The 12903-nt window shown below is 44.0% G+C and overlaps 1 protein-coding gene across 3 annotated transcripts in view; it reads right to left on the bottom strand.

The window, feature by feature from the left end:
• ACSL1 (acyl-CoA synthetase long chain family member 1) overlaps positions 1 to 12903 on the bottom strand; it is a 49504-nt gene that overhangs the window by 23601 nt on the left and 13000 nt on the right. For all 3 annotated transcript variants that reach the window (XM_063135987.1, XM_063135988.1, XM_063135986.1), the window contains exons 3-5: positions 11115 to 11229; positions 10682 to 10746; positions 9566 to 9667 (exon numbers count right to left, since the gene is read on the bottom strand). In XM_063135987.1, coding sequence (XP_062992057.1) covers positions 9566 to 9667; positions 10682 to 10746; positions 11115 to 11229 — 282 coding nt within the window. The remainder of the gene's footprint in view (positions 1 to 9565; positions 9668 to 10681; positions 10747 to 11114; positions 11230 to 12903) is intronic.

Genomic DNA, 12903 nt, shown 5'->3' with positions numbered 1-12903 from the left:
AGTTTGTCAAATGTTTAGTGCACAAGGAATAAGTCTCCTTGGTTGATTGATTATGCCATGGTCAACCTATATAAGTTCATAGAATCATAGAATAGTAGGGTTGGAAGGGGCCTATAAGGTCGAGTCTAAACCCCCCCCCCCCGCTCAATGCAGTTCACATCATAATATTAGTTTGTGCAATGACAATAGCTGCTACCAACATAATGACCTAAGTCAAGGTATATGGATAGCTGGGCTGAACATGGGAGTAGAAGCAACTAGGCTGGCAGCTGATTATAACAGTCAAAAGCTGTGTTCTTGGTGGCAAGTGCCACTGTCATTCAAGCCGAAGGTCACAATCCAGTCTTGAAATATATTGTCCACCTTGTACAGAAGGTCTATGTCAGAATATGTCACAACTCTTATGAACCAATGCACATTTCAGTGGCATTTGGTTTTCTTAACAGCAGAGCATAGCGTATTAGCGCAACATAATCCTAATGACAACAGATTATTCTCCATCCCTAAAGGACAAAAAAGGAGAAGGGGGGAAAAACTAGACAGCAGTCTTATTGCAAGAAGAGGTCCAGAGAAATAGGTAGAAGGAGCTGAGACAGAGAAAAGCTCACACAGGCATAGAAAGGGGAGCTGTGGGGAGGGCACAAGTAAGCAACTACTGTGCCAAGGGGTGAAAGCAATACAGGGGTGTACTACTACAAGGCTCCCTTCTGCCCATCTATGTTTGAAAGCTATCATATCAACTATCTCTGCTAACTGAGAAAGTTGAATGGACAGATAATGTTTTGCTATTAAAACAGCTGCTGTCAAGTTTCCCGGCTGTCAAGTAAAGTTGACATTTCCTTTATGCATACTGCAGGCCCTATTGATACAATTATTTCAGCTTGTGTTAAGTGCCATTTAGTCAGGCCATACACTGTCCATACCAACATATGCCAACACAGCATGAGTTGGCTCTTGTGATAAAGTTGTGAGCCAAACCTTGATTCTGCTTGTGCCTTACAACTGGGTCAATCACACAATGTGAATCCTGTGAATCAACACCAAGGGGAATAACTCCCCCCCACCCCTTGGCCTGGTCATCCTTTCCCTGGCATATTCTATCAAGACATCACTGAAATGCAGCATTTAAAATTCCATCTGCTAGATGTATTCGTTTTGGGATCTTTTGTAGTTTGGGGAAGAGAGAGAGAGAGAGAATGAATAAATAAATGTGTTCCCAAGGCCATTTCACATTGCCATTGTGGGAAGATCTGGATATGGTGAACACACACTGCTTAAAATGGCAGAGTTCTTCCCTCCTCTCCACTGTAATATTGGAAGTGTATAAGTTCATGAATTTAGATGGTACTAGGGAGGTTGAAGATGGGGTGGGGATAAGAAGAGGCCACAAGGTTACCGTTTTCAGCACTCATTCTATGATAATCTTTACTTTCAATCTGTGTAAGTGCACTGCTGCCAAACACAGCTCCCTGGCTCATGCACCTGTCCAATACATGTACTCGGACAATCATATTTGTAAATATATTACAATTTCTTGCATGCGTAAAACTGAGTTAAGCAATATGCAAGATAAGGCATTATTATTATTATGCAGTGTGCATAAGTGTCATAAAAAAGCACTTTCCAAAATTATAAGCTGCCCTGAATCTAAAGTAGGGGTGGGGAACCTGCAGCCCTCCAGATGTTGAACTACAACTTCCATCATCCCCGGCCAATGATTCTTCTGGCTGGGGCAGATGTGTATTGGAGTCCAACATCATCTGGAGGGCTATATACAGGTTCCTTACCCCTGAAGTAAAGGATAGGGCTGAAGTAACCCAGTGATACTGTGACAAGCAAGCTAAACTAAGCTTAGAATCTGGACCATATGTTTATGGCTTTTAAGACCCAAATATTTATTTATTTTATTACATTTATATACCGCCCCATAACCGAAGCTCTCTGGATGGTTTACAAAAGTTAAAAACAATGAACATTAAAAACAGATATACAAAAATTTTAAACCATCAAAAGCATAAAAACCAATATTGATTAAAAACAATATCGATGTTCCAGAAATCTTTCACACATCTGTGAAAGTATTCTCCGTGATGTATTCTATTATATTCGTAGATCAATCAGTTCCCGTGAAAGTCCTCCCCTGAAAAGTAAACCCAGAACTACTGAAGAAGAAAAAGAGGTGGGATTTCAAGGAAAATGTCAGGGGACAGATTCTACATACCAGTATTTTTAATGGAGAAAACATTCTGTAATCTTAGCTACCACAGTTGTTTGTGGTTTGTTAATATTTTGTCTTAGAGAATCATCCTATCTGTAGCTCATAAATCAAGTCTTCAAATGGATGTGCATAAGAAGTGGTTTTCCAGTGCTATACAAATAATTACTGAAGGCCAGCTAATGGTAAGCATAATTAATTCTACTAAATAGGGCTTTGTGCTAATTGTTAAACAATGTCTAAGTGTATAGCTGCATTTTTGGGAATGACATGCATATCCATGATACTGCAATTACATTCACATCTGAAGGAGCATATGGGACAGATGTGGCTGGCTACTGAAGCTCTGAATAGCCCCACACACTTCCAAGATGCCTTAGGTTCAATCTTGCTCCTCTCAAACCCATCTCTTAACAAAACCTCCTGGGTTGGAGATGGCTGCCAGTGTGGTGTAGTGGTTACAGTGTTGGACTGGGATTTGTGAAGTGTAGGTTCTAGTCTCCACTTAGCCATGAAGCTCACTGGATGACTTTGGGCCAGTCAATGACTCTCAGCCTAATCTACCTCACAAGGTTGTTGTGAGGATAAAACAGAGAGGAAGAGGACCATGTAAGCTGCCTTGGGGTCCTTGCAGTAGGAAAAAAGGCAGAATATGAATATAGTAATAAAAAATAAATATTTGTGTGACAGTCTGGTGATAGGTTTTAGAGTTAAGAATGTGAGAATTTGTTATCATCAATGCACTATGATGGCCACATTGACTAGAGCTTCATCTTCTGTCACTGAAGACAAACTGTTTATGAAGATGATAAAGTGATAATGATAGAGCATCTAAAAGCCTACACGCTGCACAAAAGTTAGAAATTAAAGAGACCCTACCCCAAGGTTTATAATCTAATGAAAGGCAAAACACATTAGGGAGGAAAGGGAAAGGCAGCAGAAGAGAGCTGATAGGCCTTTGAACTGTAGAAGACTTGGCGAAGCCCAAGATCAACTACATGACAGGCATACACTTCTCACTTTTGCAGAACATTAAACCCACAGCACACAAAACAAGGCAGCTCAAGGTGTAATCTTATGTATGTAAAGAAAGAAAGAAAAATCCTACAATTCCTAGCATTCTCCAACCAGCCAGTAGACCTGAGACATGGAATTCACCATGCATTTGGTATGAAGTTTTAGGGAACTAGGCAGCCATGTAGTTCTATCCCTAGCTAAATGTTTTACCACAAACACTCAACTCCCCCTCCAATCCAGTCCAGTATTCCATAAGTAGCAGATACAGTCCGCACAAGCAGCAGCAATAACTCTAAGACACTTGAACAAGTAAGCTAAGTCATGTACGTCATGGGAGGCAAAAAAGAACAGGTTGCTTACCTGTAACCATGGTTCTTCGAGTGGTCATCTGTGCAGTCACACTATGGGCTCTGCGCTTGCGCCGAGCCTGTGCCTCGGAAAGGTTTGTAGCTGAGAAAAAACGTTATTTAGGCGGGAACCCCTCCCCCACCATCCATTGCGCATGTCCCGCGCGTTCCCGCCTTACCCTCAGTTCCTTTGCGACATGTTATGAACTGAGAGAAAGGCAGGCCTCTTCTGCATCAGAGACACCGAAGAGGGGATGGTGGGTGGGTTGTGTGACTGCACAGATGAACACTCGAAGAACCATGGTTACAGGTAAGCAACCTGTTCTTCTTCTTCGTGGTCTCTGTGCATCACACTATGGGCGAGTACCAAGCTATGACTTACCGGTGGAGGGTCGGTGTCATTGTAGAACTGCTGAGAGGACTGCTCTGCCGAAAGAAGAGTCATTGCGAGACCTGGTATCAACGTTGTAGTGTCTGGCAAAAGTCAGTGGTCGTGACCACGTAGCAGCCTTGCAGATGTCGATTAGAGGGATTTCCTTGGCGAATGCTGTGGATGTGGCTAGGCTTCGAGTGGAATGAGCTTTGACCCCATGTGGGAGCTCGAGCTTAGATAATTGGTATGCAAGTTTGATGGCATGTGTTATCCAAGCTGAGAAGCGTTGTATGGAGACATTTTGACCTTTCTCTTTTCCACCATAACAAATAAAGAGTCTCTGTGATTTTCTAAATTGTTGTGTCCTTTCTTTGTAAAATGCTAGGGCGCGACGTACGTCTAGACAGTGAAGTCTCCTTTCTAAATCCGAAGATGGAGAAGGAAAAAAGGTGGGTAACACTATAGGCTGATTAATGTGGAAATCAGTAACCACCTTGGGAAGGAAGGTTAGATCTGGTCGGAGAACCACTTTATCTTTGTGAAAGATAGTGAAGGGAGGGTCGATGCGCAAGGCACAGAGTTCGCTAGCCCTTCTTCCAGATGATATTGCTGTTAGAAAGGCTGTTTTCCATGTTAAGAGATGTAAAGGAGCTGTTGCAAGAGGTTCGAAAGGTTTTGCAGTGAGTATGTTGAGGACTACAGAGAGGCTCCAACTTGGAGTTATTGGTTTGATGGGCGGAATGAGGTTCTTTAGCCCCTTCATGAACCGTTTTATTATGGGTGTAGAGAAAAGAGTCCTGTTGTTAATTTCTCCTCTGAATGTGGAGAGAGCCGCTAGGTATACTCTGATAGAAGTATATTTTAGACCTTTGTCATATAGGTGATGTAAGAAGCCTAGGATGTGTTGAATAGAGCAGGTGTTTGGTTGAAAAGAGTTGCGTTGTGCGAATTGGGTAAAGTAGTCCCATTTTCTTTGGTATGACTTTGTGGTTGATGGCTTTATGGCTGCAGATAGGATGGTCCTTATTTGTGGTGAAAAATTTGTTGAGGATATAGTAGTCTCTAAGGGTGGATTCTCCATGCTGTTAGATGGAGGGTCTGTATATCCGGGTGATGGATGAGGCCTCTGTTGCATGACAGCAGGTCTGTTGTTGGTGGTAGAGGGTAGAATATTCCCCTCGCTGCTTTGAGGAGAGGAGAGAACCAGGCTTGTCTGGGCCAACGAGGGGCGATGAGGATGCAGTCTGTGTTGTCTAGGATGATCTTGGTGACTACTTTGTGGAGTAGTGGAAATGGCGGAAATATATAGAAGAGGGTGCCTTGCCAGGTGTGGAGAAAGGCGTCTCCCATAGAATTGGTACCTATTCCTGCTCTGGAGCAGTATGCAGGGCATACGCTGTTTTCCTCTGAGGCAAAGAGGTCGATGGAAGGTTGGCCCCAGGTGCGAAAGAGGGTGTTTAATACAGGTTGTGCGAGATTCCATTCGTGTTGGAGATGGAACTGACGGCTTAATGTGTCTGCCAGGTCGTTGTTTGATCCTGCGATATGAAGAGCGGTAAGGCGAATACCTCGAGGGATCGTCCATTCGAGGAGGCGGAGAGTGAGGTTGACGAGGTTGGGAGAGCGAGTGCCTCCTTCCTTGTTGATATGCCAGAGAACTGTAGTGTTGTCTGTAACAATCTGAACATGTTGGTGAGATAGATGGTTCTCGAAGGCCAGTAAGGCCTTTTTGACGGCTTGAAGTTCGAGGAAATTGATGTGTTGTTTTGAGTCTTGTGAGGACCAGCGGCCTTGGATTTGAAGATTGCCGCAGTGGGCTCCCCAACCTATGGTGGAGGCATCGGTTGTGAGGACTCTCGAAGGCGGTGGCTGCTGGAAAGGAATGCCCTTTAGGAGGTGGTTTATGATGGTCCACCAGCGTAGGGAGCGAACGATGTCGTGAGGGACAGTGAGAAATACACGTCTTGCATCGCAGTCTTTGTTGTAGTGAAGAATGAACCATAGTTGTAGTGGTCTCATATGGAATCTGGCCCATTCGACTACGGCTACAGTGGAAGCCATGTGGCCTAAAAGTTGTTGAATGGCATGGGCAGAGGAGCGTGGAGCGGACATCACGTGAAGTGCTTTGTGCGTGAGGAGGCGCGCTCGGTCTCGAGGGAGATATGCTCTGGCTGTAGGTGCGTGGAGATAGGCTCCTATGAACTGTACCGATTGGGTTGGTTGTAGAACCGACTTTTCTTGGTTGATACAGAGACCCAGGTTGTTGAGGAGGGTGAGAGTGTATGATATGCTGTTGTGGAGGTCGGTTTTGGAGTCCGATACGATCAACCAATCGTCGAGGTAAGGGTATACCTCGATGCCTTGTAGACGGAGGTGTGCACATACTACGGCCATGCATTTGGTAAAAACTCTCGGGGCTGTCGATAGGCCGAACGGGAGCACCCGAAATTGGTAGACGTTGTCTCCTATGCTGAAACGTAGAAAGTGGCGGAAGGATTTGTTGATGGCAATATGAAAGTATGCATCTTTGAGGTCTATTACTGCAAACCAAGCGGTTTTTCTTAGAAGTGGGAGGATGGATTGCAGGGTGATCATTTTGAATTTTTTGGGACGAATGAATTTGTTGATGCCTCTTAAATCCAAAATGGGTCGAAGACCCCCATCCCTTTTGGGTACTGTGAAGTACCGAGAGAAGAATCCGTTTGCGCGAAGGTGGTGAGGGACTTTTTCGATTGCACCTTTGTGTAGTAGAGTGCGGGTCTCTTCTAACAGTGGTTGTGATGGAGTGGTGCGTTTTACGATGCCGATTGGTGGGATGGAGTCGAATTCTATGCGGTATCCTGTAAGGATGATGTTTAAGACCCATGAATCTGAAGTAATGTTTTCCCATGTGTGGAAGTAAGAGGCAAGGCGATCTTGGAAGTTGTGAGATTGGGGAGGCATGGCGTCAAAGGCGACGTTTGGTGAAGGTATCCGTTTTCTTTTGGGTACGGAATTTGGATGATGAGTTGGCTGGTTACTTTTGAAACTGTTGAGAAGGTTGAGACCTTGGTAGTCTGTCAAAGGTAGGTCTTTGGGTGTATTGTTGTTGAGGTCGAAGCCAGCGTCTTGGTCTTTGAGGCTGGTGTTGCTGTTGAGAAGGGGTTAAGCCCATTCTTTTTGCGGTGTTACGTGCTTTTTGAACAGTATCGAGTTGTTCATCGGTTTTGGAGTTGAAGAGTCCCTCGGCATCGAAGGGGAGATCTTCGATGCGGGAGCGAGTCTCTGGAGTAAGAGTGGCTGAATGAAGCCAGGCGTGGCGGCGTAAAGCAATAGAGCCAGTCATTAGTTTAGAGTAACAGTCTGCCTGGTGTCGAGTGGAGTTGGTCTGGAGTTTAGATAATCGGGACGCTTGGGCATGGAATGCGCGGGCGAGTTCTCGTTGGTCTTCAGGTAAGTAATCGCAAAGCGATCCGATTTTATCCCACAAGAATAGTTGATAGCGGGACATCAATGCTTGGTAGTTGGTAACTCTGAGACCAAGAGCTGCTGCTGAGTAAGCGCGACGTCCCATGAAGTCTAAGCGTCGTCCCTCCTTGTCTACTGGGGCAGTATGTGTCTTTTGGGATCTAGAGTGGGAGGATTCCACAATGATAGAGTTTGGTTTTGGATGGGAGAATAAAAATTCCACATCTTTGGTTTGGACTTTATACATAGACTCTAACTTACGTGATGTAGGAGTCATTGTTGAAGGCGAGGTCCAGGTTTGCTTTATTGTTTGAAGTAAGATGGGTGAGAAAGGAATCTCCACTGGGGTTGCTGATTCCGGGTATATTGCATCGAAAAATGGGTCCTGAATTTGTTCTTGCTGCTGTTGAGCGTCGACTCCTAATGCTGTAGCCATGTGGAGGATTTGTTCAGCGAAAGACCCCATTTCTTCTGATGGAGATGGGTGGTCTTTGGTTCCCACTGCGTCGTCTGGTGATGGCATCGACGGGGGGGAAGTGGATGCTGAGGAGGCATCGGAGTCATAGTCCTCAATAGGAGGTTGAAGTATGGGTCTTGGTGTTGTAGTCGCCGGAAGCAGAGGAAGCCGTTGGGAGGAAACCAATAGCGAGGTTGAGCGTGGCGGAACAGGGTGAAGTTGTGCCTCCTGTTCTACTTCTTGAACGTAGCGTTGTTGATGGTGTGTATCCGGGTATGGATCACGGTATCTTTCTCTCCTATAGTGGGGAGAGTAGTCCCGGTGTGTGTAGTAGTAATCGGAGTATCTATCCCAATCGTGAGGGGATCTGGATCGGCTGCGGTGCGATGCACGGTAGTACCGGTTGTAATGCTCCCTGTAATGTGGCGGGGAGTGTTGGTGAGATGTCGATCTAGGAGAGTATCGATCATGATAGTACCAGTCATGGTTCCGCTGTACGGGTACGAGGTCATCTGAGCGAGGTGGTTCTCTGTTAGAGGGATGTCGAGTTGGTGAACGTTGGTGCCCATGGTGTCGAGAAGGCGGTATTGCCTCTGCTCGAGTGTCCTGTTGAGAGACAGGAGATGGCGGAGAGGGTTCTGCCGGGGACAGAGGTTCCCTTATCTCGCCTTCAGACGTGGTAGAGAGAAGTTCAATGGTCGGGCGTTTGGCCAGGTTTGAACTCTCTGCCGTTGGTGGTAATTGAGACACGGCTACCAGTCTGCGTGATTGTGATGATTTCTTTTGTTTCTTTGGGTGAGGCTCTGGCGGGGATTTGGCTTTCTTTGCTTTCTTGGAGAGTTTCTTTGCTGTCGATACCGTAAGAGTTCGCGAAGTCGAAGGTGGCGGTGGAATTGTTGTCGGTATCGATGTGACGGTCGATGTCGAAGCTTTCGGTATCGAGGTCGTAGGGGACGCCATGTTTACGGGTTGGAGAGTTTGTTTCCAAAGTTGTGCTTTTAAGCGGTCTGAGCGGTGGCGTCTAGTTTGCTTAGAAAAAGCCTGGCAGTGGTGGCAAGTTTCTACTATGTGCGTTTCTCCAAGACAAAGGAGACAAAGAGAGTGCCCGTCTGCTGCTGGTAGCTTACTGCTACAACGGACGCATTTTCGAAAAGGGGCCTTAAGGGCCATACAAAGTAGAAGTTAGTAGTAGGATAGAAAAGAGAATAACTTTTTTTTTTTTTTTTTTTAGGAGGAAAAAAGGGTGCGAGGAGATTGGAGAAGAATTAAGTAAGAAAGAAAAGAGAATGGAAGAAAAAAACTCAGCTACTGCAAGAAGAAGCGAGGAGGAACCTTTCGACGAGGCGCTAGGTAAGGCGGTCGCAAAGGAACTGAGGGTAAGGCGGGAACGCGCGGGACATGCGCAATGGATGGTGGGGGAGGGGTTCCCGCCTAAATAACGTTTTTTCTCAGCTACAAACCTTTCCGAGGCACAGGCTCGGCGCAAGCGCAGAGCCCATAGTGTGATGCACAGAGACCACGAAGAAGAACCCTCAAGTGTCGCTAACTAAGCCAACCAGGGCAGCAGGCCCTGGCCAAATAAGCCATGCCTTCCACAGCCAAAACCCATACATAAAATTGCACCAAGGGAAAGTTTTATTGAGCTGCAAAGCTATACTACTCAACTGTCTCATCTCATAAAATTAGTTAGTTTAATGATCCTTGATTACCTCAGGCCTGTTCTGCGAAAAGATTCCTATGTACTGATCAGGAGATGGTTTGAAGCCTTTATTGAGAAGTGCTGAACCAACGCATTCTGCTCTTTCTGCGGTCTGGGGGGTGGGGGGAGAAATGGTGATATCGATTAAATGCAGTATCACTTACCAATCCTGTACTAGTGTGTATGCATTTATGGTTTTCAACTTTATCTTACCCCATTAAGCCTACACAGATAAGGTATTAGCACTTAAGCTAGACTGTATGCTATTACATTTGAGCAGGACAGGATCCTGTTTTTAAAAGCCAGATGTCTATACTAGAAAATGATGCATGCACAGTTGAACATAAATCAATGGTGACATTTTGCCTCGTGGACACTTCCTACGTCTTATCAGGTGGATATAACCAGATCAAGAGGATGAAACAGGACCTTTAATTTCAAAACACGCACATTAGACTTATTTCTGAAAGGACAGATAAATTTTGTAGCCAGACAGATTTGGCCTTATACAGACTCTGTGTATAAAAGGTCAAAGTCTCAAAGTTACACACAGACTTTAAACAGGATTTTCTTGCAAGTGATTCAGTTGCAAACATCGCTGTAAAACTTGTGTTAATGTGTTCACTTTGAGCAGGGTCAGAGCACCAATTTCAGCGCAAGGGCCAAATGCAATTTTGAGGAAGCTCTCAGGACCCACATTCCAGTGCTGGGCAAGGCAAAGACAAGAGGGACAGCATCAAAATACTGAAAATGCCATCATATTGCAGCTTAAAGCTCTTACAGCCAGTAACTAGGTTTTGGGTAGTCACACAGATCACATAGCATCAACACCATTTGAACCCTTGTCAGAGCCAAGAGGAGCTCTGCAACTATCCTGGCAATTCATTTATATTGGATACAAACGATGCAGAAAGTTCTGAATTTAGACTATTTCAATAAGATTTAGACTAATTCATAATATGCTCAATTTGAAGGAAAATTTCCTATCCCTACAATCCTATGCCTTTTTACCAGGTAGTAAGCCCCACTGAACTCAATGGTTTTATTGAGTTTGAGGTGAGGTGGATTTATCCTCACCTCACCTCCCGCTAAGCATATCAACACACACAGGATTGTGTCCATTTACCTCCTTATAAGAGATCCATTCATATGGCTGATTTGGTTTTCTTACACCCAAACAGGGGCCATTGTCTAAAGAGATAAAAAAAGTTTAAAGGGTTAAATAATTTCAAAAAATCTCCCATAACCCCCAACCCCCGGTGCCAAGGAGAGAGTCAATGTCACTCCACCATCAAGTGGTTCAGGTCTAGACTGTTAGATAATAACCCTAAAAATGAATATGCAAGTTTCCATTCCTCATGAAGTTAATACTGCAAACCTCTCAACCCATGTAGATTACATCTCAAAGTCCTGCCCTCAATCCTGAAAATTTAGCTGATTAATATTTGGAAGAGTGTTCTTTTTGCTCTTCCACTATACATGGATACCACTACTCCATGAAAGTCATTCAAGTAGCCAGAATCTGCCCCACCATGCTTTCCCAAAGTATCAATACTCACTTGACACATATAGTCCCCTTTGCAATACATCATAAACTGTTCTCACATCATCATAGTAGTATATTACTGGCTCATCGCTGTCAAGTAATGACGATCGTCGGGCATGCTCTTCACCCTGTAAAAGGGAGGTGAAATTTAAACATTTTCCCAAAGCCTTCAATGACATTCTGTATGAAATCAGGCAGCAATAGACAAATAATTAAGATGTTGTACCAGTTTATCAAATTCGGAAGCATGTCAATCGAAAAAATACAACTCTGGGTAAAAACTGGACATCAATTCATGATATTAAGGGTGCAATCTTATGCATGTTTAGACATAAACAAGTTTTTTTTCTGTCTTAACATGCACAGGATTGTGTGCACCGCCAAGTCATTTTCTGCCCCATTTTGTTCCTAGAGTAATGCTAAATACAATGCTTAACAGCCACTGTTAAATCCCAGTTAAATTGCATTTGGTTGAGCTGATAGCAAGAACAAAAAGTAGTCCCAATATCTTAGCCTAGCAGCAGAGTATCAGTTATATATTCTTTAAAGCACCAACTGTAGTTGCAGCTCCTTAAAACAGACCTACTAGTATCACAGAAGTGTGCTACATTCACACTTTTAGGTGTAACTAAATGCAGTATATTAAGAGGCTTTTCTTATCTTGAAGTCAACATCTTATCTTAAGTTTACATATCTTATCTTCAAGATGTGATCATTTCAGTAATTAAAGTTAACTATATTCCTATTGCCCTTTAGACAGAAGCATCCATCCTTTCAGGTAGACATAAAGCTAGCTGGGACCAGCTAGCCTACAGTCACTGATTTCTGACACAAAGAAGTGCCATAGCTAATGAATAATCTAGCAAGTTAATGCTTAGTATCAAACATTTTCAGTGTCCAATACATTTTATATAAATCCTACCACCCTATAATATGTAAATCAGTAATAGTCCCTCTAAGACTCACTAGCAATGACCATCAGAGAGGACAGCTTGTCCAAGGCTGCCTAGCAAATTCATGGCAAAGGAGAGATTTGTACGGGGGAATTCCCTTGGATATTATTCCAGCTCTCATTTTGTAGTGGAATTTTGCAGGTTACATTACAGCATGAATATTCCAGAGCCCAGCTTAATGACAATGGGGGAGGGGAACATTACTTCCTGGAAATGGGTGTGGAGAGAGGGACAGTGCCAGCAATTGCACTGCAGTTAGTCTGGGGCTTCACTTAAAGAGTTGGGAATACGGGAGTGGTAGCACCAGAGATTTTCATGCAAGTTGTTGTAGGCCTACTTCTGGAGAGAAAAGAACCTTGGACGGATGCCTATGTTAGAGGAAGTCATTGTTGTGCTGCATTTTACTTAAATCAACGGCGTTTTACTTAAATCAACAAGAGTGCACCAACCCAGCCAGCAGCCCACACATTGCCAGTTACCCATTTCAGCAAAACTCCTGACAGCCAGACGTTTTGCAACAGTTATTACCAACTACTAGCTTAATTAGGTTATGGAAAGAGTGTCAGCAAGTATTAGCAGTAACTGTTTTGAAAGAACGCCATGCTGACTTTGTTAAATACAGTGAGATTCAGTTGCAAAGCCAGTGCAATACAGGAAGTAAAGTGGGTTGATTTTGGATTTTAGTAGTCCTGAACACAGCATTACTTCAAACTAGGAGTTATGGGAAGAAATAAAGAGAAACATTTTCCTATTTGCTCTGAAGATGGTGACCAGAGCATTGAAGGACTTCTCATAAGTGCAATAATTTCATAAAAGGGAATTTTTCTGAAGGTGTGGTTTTCACCCCTG

Source organism: Elgaria multicarinata, chromosome 10 (genome assembly GCF_023053635.1).
Source record: "Elgaria multicarinata webbii isolate HBS135686 ecotype San Diego chromosome 10, rElgMul1.1.pri, whole genome shotgun sequence".
NCBI lineage: Eukaryota > Metazoa > Chordata > Lepidosauria > Squamata > Anguidae > Elgaria > Elgaria multicarinata.
This window is presented reverse-complemented; position numbering and strand designations above follow the sequence as displayed.